Source organism: Tachysurus fulvidraco, chromosome 24 (assembly GCF_022655615.1).
Source record: "Tachysurus fulvidraco isolate hzauxx_2018 chromosome 24, HZAU_PFXX_2.0, whole genome shotgun sequence".
Taxonomy (NCBI): Eukaryota; Metazoa; Chordata; class Actinopteri; order Siluriformes; family Bagridae; genus Tachysurus; species Tachysurus fulvidraco.
In genome coordinates this window covers 10,820,550-10,848,122 of record NC_062541.1, presented here as the reverse complement: position 1 = coordinate 10,848,122, position 27,573 = coordinate 10,820,550, and the positions used below count along the sequence as shown (strand labels likewise).

The 27,573-nt window shown below is 41.8% G+C and overlaps 1 protein-coding gene across 3 annotated transcripts in view; it reads left to right on the top strand.

Annotated features, from left to right (window-relative positions):
- trit1 (tRNA isopentenyltransferase 1) overlaps positions 1–21,268 on the top strand; it is a 41,937-nt gene extending 20,669 nt beyond the window's left edge. For 2 of the 3 annotated variants that reach the window (XM_027176018.2, XM_027176017.2), the window contains exons 3-11: positions 190–288; positions 598–749; positions 5,805–5,947; positions 6,044–6,155; positions 10,017–10,129; positions 12,067–12,144; positions 19,319–19,428; positions 19,776–19,893; positions 20,623–21,268. In XM_027176018.2, coding sequence (XP_027031819.1) covers positions 190–288; positions 598–749; positions 5,805–5,947; positions 6,044–6,155; positions 10,017–10,129; positions 12,067–12,144; positions 19,319–19,428; positions 19,776–19,893; positions 20,623–20,825 — 1,128 coding nt within the window. In that variant the 3' untranslated portion in view covers positions 20,826–21,268. Of the gene's footprint in view, positions 1–189; positions 289–597; positions 750–5,804; positions 5,948–6,043; positions 6,156–10,016; positions 10,130–12,066; positions 12,145–12,261; positions 12,413–19,318; positions 19,429–19,775; positions 19,894–20,622 lie in introns of all 3 variants that reach the window. The other variant, XR_003445076.2, reaches the window with a different exon arrangement.
- Positions 21,269–27,573: the final 6,305 nt, after the last annotated feature.

Below are 27,573 nucleotides of genomic sequence, written 5' to 3'. Positions count from 1 at the left end.
AATGGCATTTTCTTATATTAGAGTATGCTGTTAAGATATACCACTCAAAATTATGTGAAAAAAAAAAAATCTCCTGACAAATTAATTGAAATTTGATATTTGACTGATGGTTTCACAGAAACTCTCTACTTTTCATATTAATGAAGATTTCTATGATCTTTATTTTGTTTTGCCTCCTTAACCCAACACATTGAGGACATACATCGGCGGAGAAAACTCCCAATCATTGTTGGTGGCACAAACTACTACATCGAATCCATTTTATGGAAAGTTCTTGTTGACACAGTGGTAAGTATATGGTGTATATATACGTCTATTCAAATGGTGTCCAGTCTTATATGGAAAGAGACGTGTTGGGTGCAGGTTTTCACTCCACCTAAGCAGAAGCAACACATGAGTCCATTGAAAGCCTAGATAAGCTGATTAAACAGCTGGAATCAGGTGTGGCTCCTGTTTGATTGGAACGAAAACCTGCACCGGCCCTTTCCGGATAAAGCTGGACACTGCAGATCTATGCTGTTTGGACCATTTGTGGAATAGTATTGTGATGCTGCAAAGATGTTGCTTCTTGAGTTACAGAGGCCATGTATTTTACAGGAGCATGGGATTGAGAAATTTCAGAGTGGGTCCTCTGTTCTAAAAGCTGAGCTGGAGAAGTTAGGAGGTCCTGAACTTCACAAACGTTTGCAGGATGTTGACCCTGAAATGGCAGCCATGTTACACCCCAACGATGCACGCAAGATTGCAAGGTATGCAGTGAAGTTTAATGACAACTTTAACTGAATACACACAGTCCATCACAGCTGTCAATTCATGAACATAAACTAGAGTGGAAAATCTGTTCTAAAATATGGTGGCTTTTCAGGAGCTGGGATTGGCAGCTTCACAATAGATGTTTTCAATGAAAAAAATTACAAAATCTTGACCAGCAATATTCACTAAGTGAGTAACAATTACTGTTTGACCCACAGTCACACTGAAAGTGCGATTCTTATCTATTTGAGGAAGTGGAGAATCCAAATTGGGTCTGGTGGGAAAAAGTCAAATCAATTTAGCCATTTAACTGTTACATGTATCTCTGGGTTTTTGTTAATTGGTTGATTTTGATAATTTTTGAAAGATTAATTAATTAAAGTTGTTACAAGGTGCTAAATACAGTACTAGGTATTCATGGATTTATACATTAGGAGTTTTTGTTTGAGTTGGTTTCCAGCAATCTACTTCTCACCACCCATAAACATCGAAGGATTAAAACCATAGCTACATTTTCAGGACAGAGGGTTTCATGGTTTCTTGGTGGCCGAGAAACGTGAAAGATAAAACAAAAGCTGATGATAGAATGTCTGTTTGTAGTTATTATAGAATTAGTGTGAAAGTAACTTATTTCATGGTTATTATCTGCACTTGTTTACTTTAAATTATTGCAGAAAGAAAAGGAAATTATCACACCTTTATTCATTTAATAATCAGTAATATATACATACACACGCACGCACGCACGCACGCACACATACATTCATTCATACATACATACATACATACATACATACATACATACATATAATGTACCCTGTATTTAGAACATATGGCTGTATTAATATCAAGATGATTTTCTTTCCACCCTGAACCCATTTTTGTGTTGAATTCTGGCACTAGTTTACAAAAATCTGTCTCCCCACCTGTGTGAAACAGTTGCCTCCGGCAGCACCAGCCTGCAGTACAGTACACACTCATTTTCCGGATGCATTGCTTGGGTTTTAATCACCATCATGGGGCCAATTAACACCACTTTTTTTGGGGGGGGGGTGCGAATCTGGCTCTCTGTGTTTTGGCTAATTGATGCCATCATGTTTTGGGGGATGAGTCCCAGTCCCACACTCCCTCAGTAGTAGATCTGCTGCTTTTGAAATTTCCTTTCATTGACTATAGGAACAGGGGCTTCTGACACAGTGGCAGCTGCTCAGCTGTCATGTCGTCTGCTACACAGACAGGCAAAGTGGTAGCAGGCTGGGTGTTGGGCTTCATTCATAGAGCAGTGTCATGCCTCTCCTTAATATCTTTCCTAAAGTGTTTCTGAGATTAACAAAAAAACTACGGATAGAGATCTTTTGCATATGCGTTTAACCAGTGCAAGCAGTGAAGTTAACCAGATTTTTATTTGTATTTAACATAAAAAGATATCTTGTTTTGTTTGTCTGTGATTTAATCAAGAGCAAAAAAAGTAGGAAGAGGTTTTAGCTTGCGGTGAATTTGAAAAGATTTTCTTATGAGATTCAGCATGTTTCAGCAACTGGATTGAACGTTCAGAGTGATTTATCAGCAGTTACAGATTCCTGAAATCCTGTTCTGAAAAATGTGTGTCTGTCCAAAAAACATACCCACATTCTCTCAGCCATATAATTTTGGCTAAAGACACATATTAGAGTGACTTTGGTGACATATCAATATTTCCCAACTAACATTGAGTAGGATTTTTAATAGCAGTGTTGGATGACAGTTTGCATAAAACAATACACAACAGACACGTGAGAAATTAGACTTTTAACGATGCATGGCATTTCTGACATCAATATATTGACTTTATTCTTGTTGCAGATAAAGCGTCATGAAAAAAAATTATTCCTTTGTATAATTCCTAGCGACGTTCATTTTGTATTCGTGTGGCCAATTAGATGTTTAATAAATTTATTAAAATTCCGTAACTCGCAGAAATGTAAAATACTGCAAGATGCATAAATTGTAACATAACTTGCGTAACTAAGTGTTTCTCTGTAACATTATCAAAAATGTTTGCTTTAAAAAAGCAACCTTTTTTTGCTACCTTTTTGAAGTAGTACCTACATAACATATCTGGTTAAATTTGATTGTGTCTGTATATAAATAAGGCATGCATGTGCTGCATAATGTTCCATCCATACATCCATCCATCCATCCATCTTCTACCGGTTATCCGACCAGATCGCGGGGGCACCAGACTAAGCAGGGATGCCCAGACTTCCCTCTCCCCAGACACTTCCTCCAGCTCTTCCGGGGGAATACCGAGGCGTTCCCAGGCCAGCCGAGAGACATAGTCTCTCCAGCATGTCCTAGGTCTTCCCCGGGGCCTCCTCTCGGTTGGACATGCCCGGAACACCTCCCCGGGGAGGCGTCCAGGAGGCATCCGAAACAGATGCCCGAGCCATTTCAGCTGACTCCTCTCGATGTGGAGGAGCAACGGCTCTACTCTGAGCTCCTCCTGAGTGACCGAGCTCCTCACCTTATCTCTAAGGGAGCGCCCAGCCACCCTACGGAGGAAACTCATTTCGGCCGCCTGTATCCGGGATCTTGTCCTTTCGGTCATGACCCAAAGCTCATGACCATAGGTGAGGGTAGGAACGTAGATCGACTGGTGAATAGAGAGCTTTGCCTTGTGGCTCAGCTCTTTCTTCACCACAAAAGACCGGTATATCGACAGCATCACTGCAGAAGATCCCAAGACCCCAAGATACTTAAACTCCTCCACTTGAGGCAGGAGCTCTCTGCCAACCTGAAGGGGGCAAACCACCCTTTTACGTCTGAGAACCATGGCCACGGACTTGGAGGTGCTGATTCTCATCCCCGCCGCTTCACACTCGGCTGCAAACTGTCCCAGTGCACACTGAAGGTCCTGATTTGAGGAAGCCAACAGGACAACATCATCTGCAAAAAGCAGAGCCGAAATCCTGTGGTCCCCAAAATGGACTCCCTCCAGCCCCCGACTGCGCCTAGAAATCCTGTCCATATAAATAATGAACAGGACCGGTGGCAAAGGGCAGCCCTGTCGGAGTCCAACATGTACTGGGAACAAGTCTGACTTACTGCCGGCTATGTGAACCAAACTCCTGCTCCGGTCATATAGGGACCGGACAGCCCTTAACAGAGGGCCCCCGGACCCCATACTCCCAGAGCACCCCCCACAGGTCACCACGTGGGACACAGACGAATGCCTTCTCCAAATACACAAAGCACATGTGGACAGATTGGGCAAACTCCCATGTACCCTCCAGCAACCTGGCAAGGGTATAGATATGGTCCTGTGTTCCACGACCGGGACGAAACCCGCATTGTTCCTCCTGAATCCGAGGTTGGACTAACGGCTGAATTCTCCTCTCCAGTACCCTGGCATAGACATTTCCGGGGAGGCTGAGGAGTGTGATCCCCTTGTAGTTGGAACACACCTTCCGGTCCACCTTCTTAAACAGAGGGACCACCACCCCAGTCTGTCCAACTTCCTCCCCCGCCATCAGATCCAACTCACCACCAGGTATTGATCAGTTGACAGCTCCGCCCCTCTCTTTACATGAATGTCCAAGACATACGGCCGGAGGTCAGATGAAACAACCACAAAGTCAATCATCGACCTCCGACCTAGGGTGTCCTGGTGCCACGTGTACTGATGGACACCTTTATGCTTGAACATGGTGTTCGTTATGGACAAACTGTGACTAGCACAGAAGTCCAAAAACAGAACACCACTCGGTGTTCCTCCCAATCACACCCCTCCAGGTGTCACTGTCGCTGCCCACATGAGCGGTGAAGTCCCCCAGTAGAATGACGGAGTCCCCGAAACGACCCTCTCGTTCACCGGGGTGAACTCCAACACATGGTGACTGAGCTGGGGGGCTATGAGCAAGCCCACACCAGCCCGCCTCCTCTCACCACGGGCAACTCCAGAGTAGTAGAGAGTCCAGCCTCTCTCGAGGAGTTGGGTTCCAGAGCCAAAGCTGTGTGTGGAGGCGAGCCCAACTATCTCTAGTTGGTATCTCTCAGCCTCCCGCACCAGCTCAGGCTCCTTCGCCCCCAGTGAGGTGGCATTCCATTTCCCTATAGCCAGATTATGTGTCCGGGGATTGGGTTGCCGAGGCCCCTGCCTTCGACTGCCACCCAATCCACAATGCACCTGCCCCTTACGGTTCCTCCTGCAGGTGGTGGGCCCACGGGAGTTCGGCCCCACGTCGCTCCTTCGGGCTGAGCCCGGCGGGCCACGTCACGGACCTTGATTTTGAATTCTTCATACGGGGCTTTTTGAACCACTCTTTGTCTGGCCTGTCACCCAGGACCTGTTTGCCTTGGGTGACCCTACCAGGGGCAGAAAGCCCCAGACAACATAGCTCCTAGGATCATTCAGGCATGCAAACCCCTCCACCACAATAAGGTGGCGGTTCAAGGAGGGGTGCTGCATAATGTTGATAAATGAAAATGATTTTTTTTCTCATTCATCAACATTGGTGCATAATGTTGATGAATGAAAAACACTGAAAAAAATCTTTAAAACACATGCTTAAATTTCTAGGCTAGGCTTCATATGACATCCTATTATGATTCATTTGAGCACCAATTCCTGCTTATTAACTGGCTACAATTACCAAATTAGAAAGAAGATAATGTGAGTATGTTTTCTCCAGGACATGTAAAGCCAGTTATTGCGTCTTTTCAAACTGCTTTGGAAAACATCATAGGGGAACTGACCAGTCTAAGCACACACATGTATATAGCCACAATTGGCTCATGTAAAAGGTAACATATCAAACTTGGATTTATGTCTGGCCAGTGTATAGGCTGTTGGATAGGTAAGAGTAGAAGCCCCCCTCTGGTTTGGATCTACTCGCTTGGACTCCTTGGCTCATGCAGTTAGAGTGTTCTAACATTGTTTTAGTCTGTTGCACTCTTTTAGAGCCTGGCCATGTGGGTTTTATATGGTGAGCCTTTTATATCCCAATTCCTGTTTGTAGTATATTCCTGTATGTATTGATAATTCTAATGAATGGTGTTTGAATGATTGACAGGAGTCTTCAGGTTTACCAGGAGACGGGAGTTAAGCACAGTCATCTGCTAAAGGAGCAGAAAGAGCAAGACGGGGCAGATGGTCTTGGAGGTCCTCTGCGTTTCTTAAATCCCTGCATATTTTGGCTCCACTCCAACATGGATGGTATGATGAATCCTCTAATCGGTGTTGATTACTCAGATCCATGGTTGATGATGACTATTTTCTTTCTTGTTGTTGTCAATCTTCTTCCACTTGTAGCTTTAGATAAGAGGCTGGACAAACGTGTGGATGAGATGCTATCTTTAGGGCTGATTAAAGAACTGAAAGATTTCCACCAGCGCTTTAACGAGAAGAAAATCCAGGACAACAGGTAATTTACTGTGTTTGCCATTTAATTCACATAGCCAGAATTACTAAATTGACCAATTCAAAGTCTTACTGTTGAGCTTTCAACACTTCAGCAGTTACACTAGTGTTTCTTCTGTACACCCGTACATAACCTAAGTCGTGTGAAAATATTAGATGTTTTGACATAACATCTCACATTAAACAATCCTAGCATACCTGAAGTTAGCTGGAATGGTAAATATGTACTAGTACATATTTACTACACTTGTCGTTACTGAACAATCACTTGAAATGGGTGTTGATGTGAAACCAGTGTCTGCAAACTTGTTTTTACTTTCATATGATTAAATAATGTCACATCATTGAAGTATTTTTCACACCTAAATGCTGATCTGACAGATGAGATATAACTGACCAACTTCAACCAACCCCTTTACTTCTGGAAACCCAGCCTTTTATCTGATCAAAGTATACAACCATTTAAAAATTGAGTCTACAATGCAGACATACTGACTCCAATGCCAAAGTAAAATTAAAAGCTTTAAGACAAAATACAACGAGACTAATGCCATAATGGTATCACTGTCCTTTTACAACCACAGCTGTTACCCGAGCAGGGGAATGATGTTATCATGGAAATCAAATATGGTGCAGGTCTTACATATACAGTACGGTATGTAAACCATAACAAACAAACAAAAAAGTCATGTCTGTATCAAAAGAAATGTCTATCAAGGCCCATAGTGTAAATTCAGCCTTAACTACTCACCCAAATCCATACGAGCGCTAGGAAGTCTTAAAGTAGTCTTTTTTTATATAATAATAAGCAGAACCTTTTTTCTGGGTTTCAGGTGTTTAACAGGTCCCAGCCTGTCACTGTCAAATTCTTCTAGCATAATGTAAAGTGAGGGAATAAGTACTTAAGCTGCAATTTCTTCAATCGGATGAAGTAGCAGTTTAAGGACACTTACAACATTTACTTTTTACATATTCAGGTTCAGAAGATTAAGATTTGTGGCCAGTTTGACCGAGAAATCGAGACCTAAAAAGACTTAAATGGGTTGGTTTGGTTTATTTTTTTTGCACTCTTTTTTGTGAAGGTTAATCTGCTTAACTATAAACCTATATATGTTGTAAACTAGATAGATGTGGTCTTATTTGACAGTATGTTTTCTAGCTGGTTGTGGTAATTGGGTCAGGGTGGATGGACCAGAAGATTGTATTTAGTAGTTACTTTTTCTGCAAGAGGTTTACCACAGTAAGCTTATTAGTCACTAGACCAGTACTAAAGGTTATTCTTTATGATTGACAACCAACACATCCGAATGGTACTGGGGTGGGCAAGAGGAAACGGGTATGTACTTTGAAGATGCCAAATAATTATAGTAACTGAGGTTTAACCAATGTTTGTATATTAAAATGAGTAAAGCAAAATAAAAGAAAAGAAAAAAGGAAAAAAAATATCTATAAGGGTTGCTAATTCATTCACAATTATTTTTAGTGTGTGACTCAATTTAAAATCTTGTTGTCAGAGATGGTAATATGTGAGTATTTGGATTGTAGCCAAAAGAATCCGGTTAACCTGGTGGATGACAGAACAGTGATGTTAATTATTTCACTTTTTCCACATTGAACTTGGTGACACTTCTACGTTGACCTAAAGACTTATAATGATGTCATTATTAGCTGCTGTTATTGTGACAGTTCTAGTTCTCTGGAAACCCGGTATCTGTTTCTGTTTGAGCTTGTTTTTGTTTTTTTGTTTTTTTGTTTTTTTTTACTCTTTCTCTGTTAAGTCATTGCATGACTGAGGCATTAATTCAAAATGTGTGAATTGTGAACTGGTCATTTACAAAGCATCTGAATATACATAGGTATCAGAAAAGCTCTGCATATGCCAATCAGGAACTCTATTTTGAACGATACTATGAGCAGTTTGCTCTGTGTTTTTTCTATGGTTTAAAATTGCACATGGCTTCGGATTTGAACACGCTGTTCTGACGAGGAGTTGAGTAAGTGCCTGGCTGTGCGGCCAACTTTTACAAGAAGAGAGACATTGATCATCTGAAAATGACAAAGGAACACTGGAGACACAAAGCAGAGTCTTGAGTAGGGATGCAAATGTTGGCACAACCTTTTAACTGTAAACGGTCTGCTAGCTGCCAGTGATTTATCATTGCAACAAGCCTGAACTCTAAAATGCCAAGCACATGCACTTTTAAGCCAGTATGTGTTCCAAAAAAAAATGTTTACTTTGTAAGTTTGCAGTAATGTAACCTGCTTTACTCTACAACAGTAGGAAGCTCAACTTACCTATAGACAGGGTTATAGTCTAAAGCAAAACCTTGCTAATACAAATGTAGCTAAAGTATAGCACAAATGTCAACAAAATAGATAATATTAAAGTTATATAAATTAAGCAGTAATATTAATATTAGTACTAGCTGCTTTAAGGATGTTCTATAGGGCTATAGATTAGCATAAATTGAATTAATTACGGAAACAGTTGTAGGCAAATTCATCCTTTAGTCACCTTCGTATTAGCTAAACCCAACCATAAAGTGCTCACAATCAAGGACTGAATAGAAATTATTACATTAAAACATTTCTTCTCACAGATTAATGTTTTTGCACATGGTTTGGCCTCTGTGAAGGAGAATAACTTTTTGCTTAGTCATGTAAAATGTAGTTATAGGAGTAGGTGTGTGTTTTGTAAGTGATTAAGCTTAGCTGAGCTGAACAGCAGTAGTGCTCCAGAGAGGCGGAAGCTGGTAGATTTGCACAAAGCTGGATGCGTCATTCATTGTAAAATGCAGGAGTTGATTCATTACTGGTCCCTATGTGCTGGTGTAATGCTGCAATATGCCCTATATAGCATATACCTAGTGGTGAACTTAATATAATAAGATTGCTATCAGACAGTGAATTATTGATGTCATCGTCTGGACTGTTGCTTGCAGGTTGTGCAGTGATATTGGCTGACTGGCCGCACTGCGTTGTGTGTGTGTGTGTGTGTGTTGGGATGGGTGGGGATGCAGAGAATTGATACTCTGGCTGGCTGTTCTGTTGCACCAGTCAAGGCCCCACCCCCAACCTTTCCTCCCTCCCAACTAATCATTTACTGTCTCCACTCAGGCCATCCCCAGCTACACAAACTGGCCACCCTTGCACTTTTCTCCCTCTCTGCTTTCACTAGTCTTCTGTCTCCCACTTTCTGCTGCAGTCTTCTCTCTGTTCTGCCTTTGTCTGCCTTGCTTCCGCTGATCGTCTCGCCTTTCAGACGGTGCCGTCACAAGGCAGGAAGGTCAAACTTTGCTCTCGTCTCCTATCTCTCCCTCTGTCTCTTGCACACATAGATACACAGCCATTCATTCTCTCCAGATAGTCAATCCATCCTGCAGGCTGGTATCTGTAGTTGCATTTCAACCTCAGGAACCATTTTTAGGAACTTGAGTCATGTTTGCAGCTATTGGTGCCTGCACCATAGTTACTAATGGGGTGATTGTTGCTGTGCTTATCAAAACGTCCTGGTCACAGAATGATTGGCCATCTTACCTTTATAAAAACTTGCTTATAATCTTATAATCAGCTAATAAAGCTATTATGTTAGAGGTAACATGATGTAGCAATCAACAAAACAAAGCTTCTGCAATGGGTTAGTTTTTTCTTTTTCAGAATTAAATGACCACTATTTAAAAAGTTATCAAAAATATTAATAACATTCATACTACATAGTTAATTAAACAGAAAGCAGCAAAACTTTTACCATCAATGTAATTCATAAAGCTTGAATAAGATGTTTATGTAATTGCTTAAGTTTCCACACACAGCATATGTGCACTATTTTCTGCCAATTTCAATGGTTTGTTTTTATATGTTTTAGTCAGGACTACCAGCATGGCATCTTCCAGTCTATTGGGTTTAAGGAGTTCCATGACTACCTCACTGCCAGAGAAGACCTCAGCCAGGAGGACCATGAGAAGCTGAAGATTAAAGGTACAGCTCCGTAAGACCCCAGTATTTTAGTCATACAGTCATGGTTTATTTCTAGAGTCTATTTTATTTAGTTTCATTTCTAGCCCTTTTCAGTTAGATAACATGGTATCTGAATCTCGAGCTATCTGTAGCCAAGTGTTTGTTTTCCATTACACAGTTGTACCCATGAAATTTCTGGAGGTTGTGAGTGGTGACATCATTTTCCACAAGATGGTAAACACTAATAAGAATAACAGTGGACAATAGATCTCACTGGATTTGTCTTATCAATTTAACACTCATTTCAGCAAATGAAAAAAATGAATGTTTTTTTTATTGTTACCGGACCTTTGCCAATAACAGAAACCTTTTATTGTGTTACGCATGTTTAAGATAGGCACAGTTGACTGTTAAACTGCTTTGGGGTGGAAGGGTGAGAATCGATAATTACACACTTGCTTCATTGCATCATGCTTGTGAATATCTCGTATTTCTTGTATTTCTTATAAACTTGATCTCTTTCTGTTTAGAAACCATAAACTGAGTTTTGAGACCTGACACAGAGCACTTGAGAACACTGAGCACAACTATATTTTAAAGTTTTATTTTTTAAAATTCTACATATTTTAAGCTAATTTGGACATTAGAAGGCTTTCTATAAAGGCTAGACATGATGTATACCTACTTACTAGCCACCCGTGAGTATATTCAACAAGTGCATCTCAACAGGCATGTTACTAGAATACTCTAATTATTCTTGGTCCAGCAAATATGATATTAATGTTGGATATCAGTTCTTTTTACCAGTAGGAATATTATTGTCTGCCAATAAGATAAATCAATAAATGGACAATAAAAATGTATTCTTCCTCTACTGGTGCCTGTTTCCATGGTATTCTCAGCCTCAAATGCCTCGCTGGCAAACAATTTTTTAAAGTTCCGTCTGGAAACAAAGACAGAAAACCGTCATTTTTTCAACTGAGTATTTAGGATAGTTTAAAAACTCGATTTTTCAAATGATATAAAGTTCGAATTAATTTCTACGACCTTTTTTTAAATCAGTCGTCTATGGTTGCACATCAGTCTATTTTGGGCATTTTATGGGTTTTTCATGCCCCTAAACATGACACTGAACAAAATAAATATGTTTGGTTGCTGTACGTGTCAGTCAGATGCCAGCTGCTATGGAGTCAATACCTTCTGCATTCAGTCTGAAGGTCTGGCCACGAGAATTTTTTTTCCCCACTGTAAATCTATTATCATCTCCAGATGCAGGCCTAAATGTCGCTGACAGGAATTTTATCACACAGTAGTAGTAAAAGTTGCTGTGCTGTTATAAGTAGAAAAAGCTAAATCTGACTGGTAAAAGTTATAGCTCTGAAGCTTATATTGGACTGATAACGGTCTGTATTATTTCTATCCGTACATAATTTTTGGTAGATGCTCTGACAGGAAATTTTAGACTCATCCACACTACACTACTTTAGTTGCTTGTGGTCAGTTATTTGGTGTTAATTGTGTGCACACTACATGAGAACTCAAAGACTTTCACTTGGAGAGATCCATATGTGCCTGCACCACAAATCTTGCTTTCTTATGAAAAGATCTGTGATTGTCACTATTTTGATTTTATCATGGAGGAAATATTTGGTTTTGAAGATTCAGGTAGTGTAAAGTGAATTATCATGGCTGTTTTTATACTGTGTGTATCCAGGAATTGTTATGTCTGTTTATTTTGCATGTATTTTTTTTAACAGCCATTTTGTAATGACTTCCAAAATAAACTTATAAATGCAATACCACTGCGCGTAAATTTTGTCCTCACTCCCACACAAATAGATGGAAGATCAAACGGATTCAGGGATTTGATGCTGATGGAGCAGATAAAATTGATGCAGTGATGAAAAACGTATGAGCTATGGGTTTGATATTGCATCTCCTTTCTTTCCCTCTCCCAGGTATTGAGGCCCTGAAGCAGGCAACACGGCGTTACGCTCGAAAGCAGAACAAATGGGTTCGCAATCGCTTCCTCAAAAGTAAGAGAAAATCTTTAACCAAAGCAAATGTTTCAGCATTATCAGAATTCATTCAGACAGCTTCTTGAAATGGGCGTATGCCTCATTTATCTGTTGCCTATATTCTGTGTGTAACAGTGGGTCTAAGTGAGGGAGATGTTTGTCTGCTGCACTGCTACACACTCAGTAGTTTCTGCGCTACTGGAGTACACTGCAAACGTCACAGCAACCAAGGGAGCAGGAGCTACCTGTCATGCTTCCTGTTAATGCTTTGCTTTTACAGAATAAGGCACGTCTGGTTTCCTTCCATCCATTTCACGAGCTGCTCTGTTGAATGCATCAGTGCACAGAACATGCAGATTTCTGATGAGTGAATGCACTTGATGTGTATTTAGATCCCTGGTAAAGACCTTTGTCATGACAAACACTAGTCGTTTGGCACTCCCTTTCTGACCAGACTGAAAGATGGGACACCAGGATGGTTTATATTGTTCTCTGGAACCTAAGAAATGGCACAGAGTATGCGATTAAAAGATAAAAAAAAAAATGGGCCATTTTATGTTATAGTGATATAAAATGGGCCATTTTATGTTATAGTGATATGCAGTTAAGCTCAGAACAGGTTCACTTATTCCAAACGTTAGCAATTCACACCTCTCTGTTATGTAGTTGCACTAGATGTTAAGAGATTTGTTAAATATGACAGGCCAATGAAGAGCATCACAGCATAGTTTTACTACAAGGTCATCGTATTCCTCTTGTGTTTATGTATGCAGAAATTACATGCCCATCACACGGTTCATCCCACTTTTACTGTTTTACTCAATGGTTCTGGCAAGGAAGTGGAAATGCAGAACGGGAACTGTATACTTCATGTTCAGATTTCTGAAACTCTAGCTATCTAGATCTTTAGAAAGGAACCTCATTGGTACACTAATGCACTTAATACATTATGGGTGCCGTGCATCCCCTACACTACCTCTTTCTGAATTTTGCACACGTCAATTTGTAGTTGCAACCTACTGTACTAATTCAATTTGTTTCTTCAAACTGCAGAGTGCATTCTGAGTGATTAGGATGAAATTACTGTTTGGAGGCTAAACTATTGTGGTTATTTGATAGGGCATTAGATATTCTGCTCTCGTGGTATAAACCAAAAGTTTTTTTTTTTTTTTATAGAGATGTAGACAGAACTGTTTTTTTTTTTCTTTTAATCGCACATATTATTTTTATTTGTACTAACTTATGATATTTTCTAATTCATTTAGTTGACTATTTTTTCAAAATATAATCTAATTAGCTTGATTTAAACCATCATGACCCAAGCACTGCTACACATTCATGTTATTTGATCCCTCATGAACGTAAAACCTGTCACTCGTGCAAATTCAGGTTTTTTGTTATCCACAGCATTCCAGTCAACAGTGTGCCCTGTGGCACCCTGTGCAACCTTTTTGCCTAGTTTTCTTCAAGAAATATTGGTATTTTTATCTTTTTTAATGTATCAGCACTTGAATAGTATGTGATTTCGGATATTATGGACTTTTTCTGCATTCAGCTGTTTTCTGACTATGACAGTCAGAAAACAGCTGAATATGAGTTTATCCCCAGATTTGAGGGTCTTGTCCACATGTGCAGTATGCTGAAGAAATGTTAAGTGGGGGAGGGAGGCGAGTAAGCGATTGATGAAGAAAATTGTTAAGGAGGTTTGGTCCTTTGTAACTTCATATCCTTGACACTGGTTTTTCCTGTCTGTTTACAATCTCTCCATCCACTCAGCCATACCACTCTCTTCACATTTCTTCCTGTAATAGCCCACCACCCTGTGGGACAGCCTTTGATCCTTTTCCTTTCCCGCTCTTTGACTGGATGTCAACCCTCCTCCCACACCACCACCACTTCTTACTGTTCCACCACAATGGCTGGAGCGTGTCTCGGATTTCCTGTGCCATTCGTTTATCTCAACCCTCCCACAGTCGTTATTGTTTTGCACAGTTCTCCATGAAGACTGTGGCCACAGAGACCAATGTGCTGTAGAAAGCCTGTTGTCCACTCCCTCCACCAATCCTGTTAGGGTTAAAGGCATGAAGTGGAAACTGTGGCTAAACCTGATTAAGTGTCTGTGCATCCTGCCATATGGGCCTACACCCTCTTGGGCCACCATAAGGCTTCAGGGGATTTTGGGGCTCAGCTTGCAGTAGATCACTGAGCAATGAGCAGACAATGACAAAGTAATACATGTCTTTTTTTAATGAAGCTGGAGATCAGTGTGGTTAGAATTTGTGGTTCCATTTTATTGCTTTATTTTACCAAATTTTCTCCAAGTTTAGTCATCGACACCCACTAGCTAGCTCTGTCATATTACATGATTCCCACTCATAAAGACTTACAGGAGTCTTTAGACTCCTGACCTCAGATGTGTGTGGTATTGTTGACTGTTTAACTATATTAAGTTTTGGCTATTTAGTAGAGAGTCCTTGCCAGTTTTCAGCCCTTGAGCAACTCGACTACTCTGATCAGTTGAAAGTTGCTTTAAATAAATTGTTTACCAAAAGGATAATGTAAATGAAGTTTTTGAAGAAATTGCAAGACAAAAACACTTGTTTGGTAGATTGGATACTTTTTTGACCCATTTTTGAGACCACCACACACCTGACCTAACCAGCTTGAGCATATGGATCGATACATGACTCATTTCATGCTTATTTGCTGTAATTACACTGCTTTACGTCAGTAATTCTCCTTCGCGTCTTTGTTCCCTTGGCTGCCTTTAAGCCTATAAGCTTTACCGTCTCCGTATCATGCCGACCCACTACCCTACTCTTCACTTAGTCAGCTGAATCTTCACTACACCCATGCTTACTGTTTTATTACAGCATCACACGTGGCTTTCCTTACATTGCTGTTATTGGGCTCCTGACCTGCTTTAGCTCATAGTTAAGCTCCTCCATCTTGGTGGCTTTGAAGCGGTCTTAGCAGATCCTCTCTTAATTCAGAAGGTATTAGACCTCAGGGTGAATATATCTATTAAGATTCAGATTCATCTTTCGTACATCAGGTACCATGGGATATTTAGTCAAACTATTTAGCATGCATGTTTTATAGTGTGCATCAATTAGGCAATTAAATTAAAACACAGGATCTCAAGTGTTCACATACAGTTTTTTAACCTATGAAAATTTCAGTCATGTTCAAACAGTGCAATTTGTTCTAACTGTTCTAGTGAGTATATAGGAAACTCTTCAGGAGTCAGTTATTCTATGCATGGATAAATTCCTCACTTCGCTGCTATTTGTGGATGTGCTTAGTTGAACTGTGAGTGTTTCAGAGCTCTACAGGCCAGTGTTCTGAATGTTGAGGCCTTGCTTGGAGTGGAAGAACATACATATAATAGTCTGTCTGTTTGTCTAATAGAGAGGAATGCAATAGCTTTGAGCAGGACAGCTGTGTGGTTCATACATTCTTGCAGTTAATTGCTAATTTAGACAATCACACACACTCTTGTTCAGCTGAGAGTATCATTGTGTGTAGTTTTGGTGTGTGAGAGGTGTGTCATTCAGTTAAATGTTATATAATATCCCTGCAACTCTTGGTTATCCTTTGTTTTGTGGAACAGGTGTGACATGGTAACAGATGTCTCCTTTAATGTCACACGCCTCCTTTATTTTAGAATCTTGGCATTACAAAAACCATATTGTACAGTGAATACTTCTCCTCAGTGTTTAAGTCTGTCAGCTGTCAAGTTGTGTGTGTGTGTGTGTGTGTGTGTGCGTGCGTGTGAGTGTTTTTCTGCTAAGCATGGCTGCAGCAGGTGGTGTGTTGCCTCTGTGAGCCTTTGCCATGTCAGTCTGTGTTCCCCCAACCTGCTGTTCTGCCATCTACCAACTCTTGTGGTTGACACTTGAGAGCACTGCGGTCAGAAAGTCTCATTTATCTCTCGTCTTCCCCATTCACATCCAACCGGATTATTTTACTCAGATTTCACTGAGATTTGAAGTTAAAAGGGGCTACTTCGTCCAACATCTGCCGTCCCTCGGGCAAGCACTGCTGCCCTTCTATCTTAACCTTTCCTGCTCTCTGAACGCCAGAGTGGAGAAGTTAATAGAAGTTGGTAAAAAAGAGAGATATGCTTCCTCCACTTCACACATGACTCAGGTAGGCCAGGTGCTTTAGTGCGGCAGTCCCACCTGCTGCCTCTTGTCTGAAGAGGATAAAAGAGGACAAAAAGAGCATGGGCTGAAAAGAGAAACCCAATCTTTGATTAAGAGCAATGGCAGGCGGGAGGCAACATGGGCCGAAAGGTTGGCGAGGCGTGCTCTACACGAGCCAGCTGGGGTTAAGGGAGAAAGAGAGAGAGTGTGTGTATGTGAGAGAAAAAGAAACCAAGAGATCTGTTGGAGACCCTAAAACTTTAGGGCTTGGTTTGGAAAGATTGAATGATTGGAATCGGATTGGAAAGATTGACCAGTATATACAAAATAATTTAGAATTTTTTTTTGTGTATGTTTCTTCTATTTGCACCAATGTGGGTGTTAAAGGCTTAGCAACTTAAACGATAGGCATAATAAGCAACATAACCCTCATTTATTAGTTTTTCATCACACCTACATGTTTCCAGAACTTTTGATTAGGTAAAATTATATTACTGTGCGCAAACTGTCAGCTACCTCTACCCCATTTATCAATGAACGGTGACCATTTAATACTGATATGTTATCTATACACACACCTGCTGTAAACAGAAAAGGACAATTAAAGGCAGTCCTCTTTCTAGCATGCACAGACACGCTGCCCTTCCCAGGTTTTTATTAGACAAGTATTTATCAGTTGACATTATTTCTTGAAATTTGCAAATCATTTGCATATAAATGGCAGTATTTACTGCAGATTTTATTTGAAGAAGTTGCAACATCCCGATTTATTCACTCTTCTCTATAAAGAAAGTGTGGAAATCCCCAGATTAATCCAAAAGACCTTGGGATCAGACTTGCTGTTTTGCATAAAATTGATGACTGATGCTTTCATTTTGGAAGGAAAATTGTTTGCGCTGTATGAACTGTGTTCTGGCAATGCTGGATTTCTGTTTCACCAGTCTTGAAATCAGCAGTTAAGGGTGTCATTTTGATTCGAATTTTATTAGGGGACTTCCCATCTATAAAATCTGGACAAAGCCGTTGAAATATTTGAATACACAAACATACTTCAAGGCTTGCTTTGAATATTTCTTTACACAATGCGTTTGGGGTTATACAGAAGGCAAGACTCCTTTTGTCTTTATCAGTTATCAGGAGGCAATTAAGCTGCATTTTTAATTCTAAAGTACTGGAATTAATTGTGTTAAGACTGAACAGTGTGGACTAGGCTTGCTTTGATAAACTAAAGGCTGTTAGTCATGAAGCGGAATTGTAGCTGGTTGATTTTATCAGTAAGCTTTTTCCCACTGATTGGCCACCCACTTGGTGAAACTGGGCACTTGTACAATGTACCACAGAGCGAATTAGCTTAAAGGTTCGTGTATCAGGACATTGGGTCTATTCTGTAATGCCTCATTTGATTTCTTCTGTTGGACTAGATGAACACGTAAGTGATTTAGATAATTAAACTATTCTAGCCAATATAATAACATTCAGGCATGAATGCAGCTCATAGAAAACTGATCCTTTATATCAAAACCAGCTGGTGCCAAGAGTCATGTTCTGACTCTGAAGTATGTTTCTTTCCGTCACCAAAGCAAAGGTTGCACCTCATGACTTCAACCTAAAAGCATGTGTAATATTAAAAGTATTTAACCTTCAGTCCAAGTCCTGATAAGACGTAACTTAAGTCTTGGCAAATGGGTATTTCAAGCTATTTGTGTATTCTGGTGGATGTTTGTTTTCCCTGTAACTTTACCAGCTGGTGTTGCCTTTCTATATGTAAATAAAGTCCTATGTCTGGGTCATTCTCCTTCCTGCTTTCTCTCTCTCTCTCCCTCTCTCTCTCTCTCTCTCTCTCTCTCTCTCTCTCTCTCTCTCTCTCTCTCTCTCTCTCTCTCTCTCTCTCTCTCACACACACACTCTCTCACTCTCTCACTCTGCTACGTAAGTGAATCATTAGTGAGAGTGGAGGCTCTGGCAGAGCTGGATTCTGCCAGTCTGACTGCTGACTGTGCCAGAACACTGAGGAAGAACGCTTATGGAGCTGTTGAACTCAGTCAGTTGATGTTTCTTGTTGGTCCAGTCTGTATAGTAATGCATTAGTGCCTCCACCTTTACATAGACCCAGACACAGTTTCACTCTCAGTGCTGTCTCAATGTCATAAAAATATGAGTTAGTTTACAAAACATATAATACTTGGTCTCAAAGTCTTATCTAGACCTTGGACTTGTAAGTGTTTGGCAAAACTGACTATTTATAGTTGTACAAAAGTTGTCCTGTATATTACATGATCATTTTGATTAAAATCATATGAAGAAAAAGTGAATTTAGGAAAAATAATTTTAAGTATGTTAAGGGTTAACTTTGTATATCATGTGTTGCTGACTCCTGCTGTGGTTTGTATATATTGGAACAAAATAATACAAGAACCTATAACTTAAAATTTACAAACCAACAAATAACACACACACACACACACACACACACACACACACACACACACACACACACATATATATATATATATATATATATATATATATATGATTACACGGAAGGAAGTTTATTATTATAAATTGAATCACTTTATCCTCATGTCATATTACATCATTATATCCCCAGTTGTGCCTGCCGCTCTCAGCTTCTTTAAACCGCTGGAAGCTTTAATTTTATTCAGCTTCATGTGCAGTCCCAAAAAACCTGCATGCATGGTAGCTTTCTAATTAGGTTATTGTAGGACTTGTGGGAACAAAGCTTGATTGTACAAAGTTGAACTGAACTAAATAGCGTCTGCTTCCCAGTCGTCCCATTTGGATCAAATACCTTCAGGATGACATTAAAAAAAGAATATAAATAATACTCATAATGAAGGCAGAAACATTTCTACATGTTCTAAAGTTACACTGTTAATCAAAATAATATAAAATTGTGAGGGATGTCTCTTTTTGCCGTTAGTAAGATTTTCCTTTGTTTGTAAATTACATTAGTTTTGTTGCTCTAGTTCCTTAATGTTCTCTTTAAAGTTTTTGTTGTTCTTGTTTCTTTCGCTCTCTCTCAGGGCCAGGTACCAGTGTTCCACCTGTTTATGGCCTAGATGTGACAAATGTGTCCCTTTGGGAACAAACAGTCCTCACTCCTGCCCTAGACATCCTGGACAGCTTGTGCAAGGTGTATTTTCTATTTCTGGTACTCTTTTATCCTGTCGTTAAAACAATACGAGACGTTTACCCTGAACGACCTGTAACGTAGTGTGATATTTAGAGGAAGCTTGTAGAGGCTTGCTAATTTTGTGTTTGGCTTTATATTATAAGCTGGTCAGATGTGGTGGAGTCTTTCTTTATTTATTCTTTTAATACAGCATTTGTACTTGACTGCCACCAGATTTAGATATCCAGTGATTTCTTTTTATTTCTGGAATAATCAACTCATTTGTGTATACAATTGATTGCAGCTTATTTTGTGAATGAACTCACATGTCGTATTTGAACTGCTCTTCTTTGTGTTAACTTGTCCAGGGAGAACGGCCATCTGTTGAGCCAATCAGAATTGAGGGGGAGGGACTACGGAACAAACGGAGCCACCACATGTGTGAACTGTGTGATAAAGTCATCATCGGTGACCTGGAGTGGACAGGTGAGCACTTTTAACTCCGAGCATCTGCAGGTATAAGGAGATCACACCCTTTGGATGTTGAACATAATTCCATTTTTGGGGCTGGTAAGAGTAAGTTTGATTTGTATCGGATCACATCACGTATTACTTTTAGCTTATTATTGTGTTGTTATTCTGGAATCATTTTAAAAGCTCTTCTTTATTGTCTGTTTGTAATTTTGTTCCTGTTAGCTGATGTGGCAAGAAAATCCAGAGAATATCACAGTAATAAGTAATATCAGAGTAATGCTAATCCAAGCACTTAATGTATATTATACAATAGAGTTGTTGCAAGGTTGTAAGTTTTAGCATCTTCAGTCATTTCTCCAGATTCCTTTTTTTAGAAACCCCATTTGCAAGACAATTGTGCTGGCACAGCTGATCAACTGTTCTACTTATTAAGGGAGCAATACAAGTAGCCTTCTTTAGCTTAGTTTAGTATCTAGAGCATCAAGAGTTGTGGGTTTGTTTACAGACATAAAATCGGCAGAAAGAAAGATCTAATTGTCTTTTCATGGTAAGAATTTATCTAACCATGTTGAGAGCTACTCCCATCATTAAACAGTTCACCAGTTCTAACAAGGGCAGAAAAAGTAGTGGGACTGGAAAATAAGGAAATTTCTAAGTGATCCCAAACCTTTTATCGGTAGTGTATATCTGAATTTTTAAATGTGCTCAAGGGTTATTCATGATGCTCATCTTCATTTTTAGCTCATGTGAAGTCTAAAAGCCATCAGCATCACATCCGGAAGAAGCGCAAAGCTGAGGGTGTTGGGTCTGACCTTCCTTCTACTGCAAAGTGGCAGAGACAGGCAGCTTCTACTCCTCACACACCAGGCTCGGAATCAGACTCGAACCAGGAACACACAGGAATAACACGTGTTTACGAAAAGCAGATGTCTAAGGAGTCGTAAGCTGAGCGATTAAGCAAAAGGATTTTTATTTTACAGCTTGTGCCTTAAATTGATGACTTCAGGAGTGAGGAAGACCTTCATGGAATAATAGTGGCTTTGGCGTCTGCACAGATAACAAGTTCACTTTGTTTGCCTCTTTATCCGGACTAAGCCATTTCAGTCCTGTTGTTGGAGTAAGACGGTATCCACATTGCATTGGGTGAAACTTCTCCATGACATTGTGGAAGTTCTCATGAAGATTGTTGTTGGATGAAGAACAGTTTCTGTGATTTTACACAGAAAACAAAAGTTTTTTAGTCTTTTTCTGGTTTCACAAAGGCCAAAGTAGACTTTCTTTTAGAAATATTCTTGCACAAATGTTTGGTCCTGCTGTCGAGTTTAATTTGAATCTATAATCTAAATCACTTTTGTCGTTTTGTAATTAAATTGCGCTACTATTTTAATCTTTCTTATTTGCCTATATGATTGCGTGTGTGTGTGTGTGAGCGGGAGAGTGTGTGTGAGCGGGAGAGTGTGTGTGAGCGGGAGAGTGTGTGTGAGCGGGAGTGTGTGTGTGAGCGGGAGTGTGTGTGTGAGCGGGAGTGTGTGTGTGAGCGGGAGAGAGAGTGTGAGCGGGAGAGTGTGTGTGAGCGGGAGAGTGTGTGTGAGCGGGAGAGTGTGTGTGAGCGGGAGTGTGTGTGTGAGCGGGAGTGTGTGTGTGAGCGGGAGAGAGAGTGTGAGCGGGAGAGAGTGTGTGAGCGGGAGAGAGTGTGTGAGCGGGAGAGAGTGTGTGAGCGGGAGAGAGTGTGTGAGCGGGAGAGAGTGTGTGAGCGGGAGAGTGTGTGTGAGCGGGAGAGTGTGTGTGAGCGGGAGAGTGTGTGTGAGCGGGAGAGTGTGTGTGAGCGGGAGAGTGTGTGTGAGCGGGAGAGTGTGTGTGAGCGGGAGAGTGTGTGTGAGCGGGAGAGTGTGTGTGAGCGGGAGAGTGTGTGTGAGCGGGAGAGTGTGTGTGAGCGGGAGAGTGTGTGTGAGCGGGAGAGTGTGTGTGAGCGGGAGAGTGTGTGTGAGCGGGAGAGTGTGTGTGAGCGGGAGAGTGTGTGTGAGCGGGAGAGTGTGTGTGAGCGGGAGAGTGTGTGTGAGCGGGAGAGTGTGTGTGAGCGGGAGAGTGTGTGTGAGCGGGAGAGTGTGTGTGAGCGGGAGAGTGTGTGTGAGCGGGAGAGTGTGTGTGAGCGGGAGAGTGTGTGTGAGCGGGAGAGTGTGTGTGAGCGGGAGAGTGTGTGTGAGCGGGAGAGTGTGTGTGAGCGGGAGAGTGTGTGTGAGCGGGAGAGTGAGTGTGTGTGTGTGAGCGGGAGAGTGAGTGTGTGTGTGTGAGCGGGAGAGTGAGTGTGTGTGTGTGCGGGAGAGAGAGAGTGTGTGTGTGAGCGGGGGAGAGAGAGTGTGTGTGTGAGCGGGAGAGAGAGTGTGTGTGTGTGTGTGTGTGTGAGCGGGAGAGAGAGTGTGTGTGTATGTGTGTTTGTGTGAGCGGGAGAGTGTGTGTGTGTGTGTGTGTGAGCGGGAGAGAGAGTGTGTGTGTGTGTGTGAGCGGGAGAGAGAGTGTGTGTGTGTGTGTGTGTGAGCGGGAGAGAGAGTGTGTGTGTATGTGTGTTTGTGTGAGCGGGAGAGTGTGTGTGTGTGTGTGTGTGAGCGGGAGAGAGAGTGTGTGTGTTTGTGTGAGCGGGAGAGTGTGTGTGTGTGTGTGTGTGAGCGGGAGAGAGAGTGTGTGTGTGTGTGTGAGCGGGAGAGAGAGTGTGTGTGTGTGTGTGTGCGAGCGGGAGAGAGAGTGTGCGTGTGAGCGGGAGAGAGTGTGCGTGCGTGTGAGCGGGAGAGAGTGTGCGTGCGTGTGAGCGGGAGAGAGTGTGCGTGCGTGTGAGCGGGAGAGAGTGTGCGTGCGTGTGAGCGGGAGAGAGAGTGCGTGCGTGTGAGCGGGAGAGAGTGTGCGTGCGTGTGAGCGGGAGAGAGTGTGCGTGCGTGTGAGCGGGAGAGAGAGTGTGTGTGTGTGAGCGGGAGAGAGAGTGTGTGTGTGTGAGCGGGAGAGAGAGTGTGTGTGTGTGCGGGAGAGAGAGAGTGTGTGTGTGAGCGGGGGAGAGAGAGTGTGTGTGTGAGCGGGAGAGAGAGTGTGTGTGTGTGTGTGTGTGTGAGCGGGAGAGAGAGTGTGTGTGTATGTGTGTTTGTGTGAGCGGGAGAGTGTGTGTGTGTGTGTGTGTGAGCGGGAGAGAGAGTGTGTGTGTGTGTGTGAGTGGGAGAGAGAGTGTGTGTGTGTGTGTGTGTGAGCGGGAGAGAGAGTGTGCGTGTGAGCGGGAGAGAGTGTGCGTGCGTGTGAGCGGGAGAGAGTGTGCGTGCGTGTGAGCGGGAGAGAGTGTGCGTGCGTGCGTGTGAGCGGGAGAGAGTGTGCGTGCGTGTGAGCGGGAGAGAGTGTGCGTGCGTGTGAGCGGGAGAGAGTGTGCGTGCGTGTGAGCGGGAGAGAGTGTGCGTGCGTGCGTGTGAGCGGGAGAGAGTGTGCGTGCGTGTGAGCGGGAGAGAGTGTGCGTGCGTGTGAGCGGGAGAGAGTGTGCGTGCGTGTGAGCGGGAGAGAGTGTGCGTGCGTGTGAGCGGGAGAGAGAGTGTGCGTGTGAGCGGGAGAGAGTGTGCGTGTGAGCGGGAGAGAGTGTGCGTGCGTGTGAGCGGGAGAGAGTGTGCATGCGTGTGAGCGGGAGAGAGAGTGTGCGTGTGAGCGGGAGAGAGTGTGCGTGCGTGTGAGCGGGAGAGAGTGTGCGTGCGTGTGAGCGGGAGAGAGAGTGTGCGTGCGTGTGAGCGGGAGAGAGAGTGTGCGTGCGTGTGAGCGGGAGAGAGAGTGTGCGTGCGTGTGAGCGGGAGAGAGTGTGCGTGTGAGCGGGAGAGAGAGTGTGCGTGCGTGTGAGCGGGAGAGAGAGTGTGCGTGCGTGTGAGCGGGAGAGAGAGTGTGCGTGTGAGCGGGAGAGAGTGTGCGTGTGAGCGGGAGAGAGAGTGTGCGTGCGTGTGAGCGGGAGAGAGAGTGTGCGTGTGAGCGGGAGAGAGAGTGTGCGTGTGAGCGGGAGAGAGAGTGTGCGTGTGAGCGGGAGAGAGAGTGTGCGTGTGAGCGGGAGAGAGAGTGTGCGTGTGAGCGGGAGAGAGTGTGCGTGTGAGCGGGAGAGAGTGTGAGAGAGAGAGAGAGAGAGTGTGTGTGTGTGGGGGGGGGAGCAGGTTAGAGGGTGTGTGCTGGACCTCTTTGCTTGCTCCCCATCACTCTAGGTGTGTTTGTGCTTCACAGGCTTGCAGTGTTCTGAAAGCTGCTGTTAAGGGGCCAGCTACATTTCCTCTGAAATGATAACATACTAATTTAGAGGCTGGTGCACGGTCGGGAGTAAAAGGTCAGTAGGACCTGCTGTGTAAAAAGAAACGGTCACTTTTATCTTCACACGTGTCAGTAGCAAAGGTTCCTAATGATATGGCCATAATAACCTATTGTTTTTGGTAGCTATTTTTCTATTTTTTCTTTGCAATAAATCTCTTTAAAGCTGTTCTGTACGGATGGTCAGAACCTTTATTTAACTCTTGCGGTGATGATTAGATCTAACATTCTCTCTTTTGTGCTGCTAAATCAGGCTTCATGTTATAAAAAGCATGTGGTTGTTAGAAAATGGGGAAAAGCACAAAAGCAGCCCAGGAAATGAGTGCTTTAGTCTTGTTACAGTAGCTGGCTGCACAGAGCTTGAAAGTAGAGCAGGTTGTTGTGTTTATTTCGGGAACGCTTCTTGGAATAGAGAAGTGTGTGAGGGTCAAGCACACAGACACACATTGACACTGAGATATTTGTGACATGTGATGCAGCTGGTCCCAATCTTTTTGTAGCTTTCATTTTGTTTTGGACCAGTAAAAGGGTATAAATGATGTCTCTAACAGTGTTTCTCTCTCTCTCTCTCTCTTGCTCCCTCCCTCTCTCTCTCTCTCTCTCTCTCTCTCTCTCTCTCTCTCTCTCTCTCTCTCTCTCTCTCTCTCTCTCTCTCTCTCTCTCTCTCTCTCTCTCTTTCTTGCTCCCCCCCTCTCTCTCTCTCTCTCTTGCTCCCTCCCTTTCTGTCTCTTGCGCTCTCTCTCTCTCTCTCTCTCTCTCTCTCTCTCTCTCTCTCTCTCTCTCTCTCTCTCTCTCTCTCTCTCTCCTGGATTTGGGAACAGATTTTATTGCCCTTTCTCCCCCCCCCCCCAGTTGCTGGAGGTCAGGCCCCAGCCTGTCTATCAGTGGAAAATGACCTCTATAGTTCCACTGCTGCCAGGATATTATTTGGGTGGTGGATCAGTGGATCATTCTCAACAAAGGAGTGACACACTTGTACCAGCACCACACACACTGTCTTGGCAATATAAGATACACAGCTGTGTTGATCACCTCACATATATTTCACTGATCTGAAAATCTTCAGCCAAAGTCCACTTAGAATTTAGTATGAATTAAAAAAAATTATAACTGATATTAATTCAATATCTTCCAGGTATCCAGGCTGGTGTTTAGTCAACCTATTTTAATTCAGTATTTTGTCTCCATCAACCGTATATGATTTCTAGTCCAATTTTATCAGAGAATATAAAATAAGTCTCTTTTTCCAGAACTCAATCAGATGGTGTGAGAGGGATTAATAGTGAGTTTTAGCTTTTTTCCCCTAAAAACATGTGACTCTTGTAGTATAACATTTCCTGTGACTTAATTGTATGAATGAAACCGGCAGTGATGGAGCAGAGAGGGGGAAAAGAGGGAAGTGTGTAACAGAGCGTGGAGGGAAGAAAGGTAAAATAACAGATGTACATGTGTGCAGTCAAATGCACATGAAGCACACTCTTTACTAACATCATCATCCACAGCTTTTTCTTCCTACTTTTTGTTTGTGCTTAAAAGTCATAGATATGAGCTGCACACCAATGTTTTCTAAGGGATCTGCTCTGATCTGTTTGAGATTTAGGATCTGAGTGCTTTCTTTTTCCAGAATGTCTTCTGCGCATACAATAATGACAAAGAAATTCAGTATGAAGACATAGAGCAGTAATTGCTCAGTAAAACTTGGAAGTCAGTTAATTAACTCTAATAAGATTGATAGATTTTGTTTTTCTATATTCAATCCTCTCTCTTTCGGCAATATGTTAAGACTTTGTAAAGCATGCATGGTTTATAGAGTGTCCTGTAAAATCTGCAGATAATCCTAATCCCGTTAGACAAAACAGATGGCCATCTGGAGCTGGTGACGTGAACAAGGCTAATAAACAGAGAATGACCACAAACCTTCAGTTAGAGACAGACAAATATTATTCAACTCTGCTATCCAGACAAACCATTACTACATCCTTTATATACAAACCTGCTTCATAGTTAAAAAGTAGACACAATATGCCTTTAGACATGTTCTTGAAATTAAAACAGTAAACAGTAAGACTGGACACAGTGGACATTTTGTAGTGGCGAAACATATTATTACAGAAGTGCTGAATAAAATAATGACATTTTAGAGTTTAATATTAATAGTAAAATAATCAAATGATATGAGAATTAGATCTAGTTAACAAAAATAATTTTCTAAACTTTATTTAATAATAGAATAATTGATGTATATAACATTGTTGTTTAGGCTTGATTCATTTCTGTGCTTGCTTGCTAAATGTTTTGGTTACTTTTTTGTCAAATGTATTTATTTTTTGGCATAGTTGTTGATACGGTGAGGATTAGGTTAGTAGATGTTAGGCTTTAGGTTACAGGTAAAACATTAATTTTTTTTATAATATAATTTTTTTAAATATATTTTTATTTTCTGCTTGTAGCTACTGTAATGTAAATGATCATTTGTTAATTCTACAAAATTATTTAAAAAAAATTACAATGTGTATTTTTTCATTAAAAAAATACTATTATGGGGAAAAATTCCGCTGGTCCTCATCAGACCAAAGATTTTCCATACCCATATACCCCATTATGTTTTATTAAAGAAACTGTTAGAAGGGAAAGGACTTCATTAAAGCTAAATTGATTGTTGAAAGCATTCTTATGAACCGTATCTGGTTCAGTCGAAAGATCTGTTTGTTTATGTATCTGTTATTCTCAAGTTGGTGAAATGTTTGCATCTCTGTGACTCCACTTAAACTTTATCTGTAAACTCTTAACCATGAAGGTTGGCATTGTTATCTGTCTGCCTTCACAGTCCCAAGGCCAGAATTTGAGACGCTCTTTAGTCTGCAAAATTTAGAAAATGATGAAATTCCAGACACACACATGTTTAGTCTGGCCTGGCGGTTTGTACTTTTCAAATTTGTTTTGGGTTTGTGAGTGTTGCGTAGAACAGTGCAGTACTGGGGTGAATTTCTTCACTGTCAGTGATTTAGATTAGTGACAGTGGGCTGTGTTTGGAGGCTCTGGCAGTGTGGGTGCTGAGACATGAAGGACGTGTTTTTGTCTCTAGTGAGGTACGCCAAAGCCGAGTAAAGAAAACTCTATATCAGGCAAGGTGAGGATGCATAGACATGCAGTGGGTTACTCATTGTTTTATCTTTCTCCATTAATCTACAGATATAAAACATCTATTGAGCTCTGAGAGAGACATGTATGCATTATTTCCTCTTCAAGATGCACATAAGTACTCGACTTAATCAGCACCAACGCTGAGAAATGGATTTGTGTGGGCTTTGATTTCCACACCCAGCTCTTTTCTTTTTGTGTGTGTCTTCATATAGCAGGAAGATAGAGAGTGTTTGGCAGGGCGAC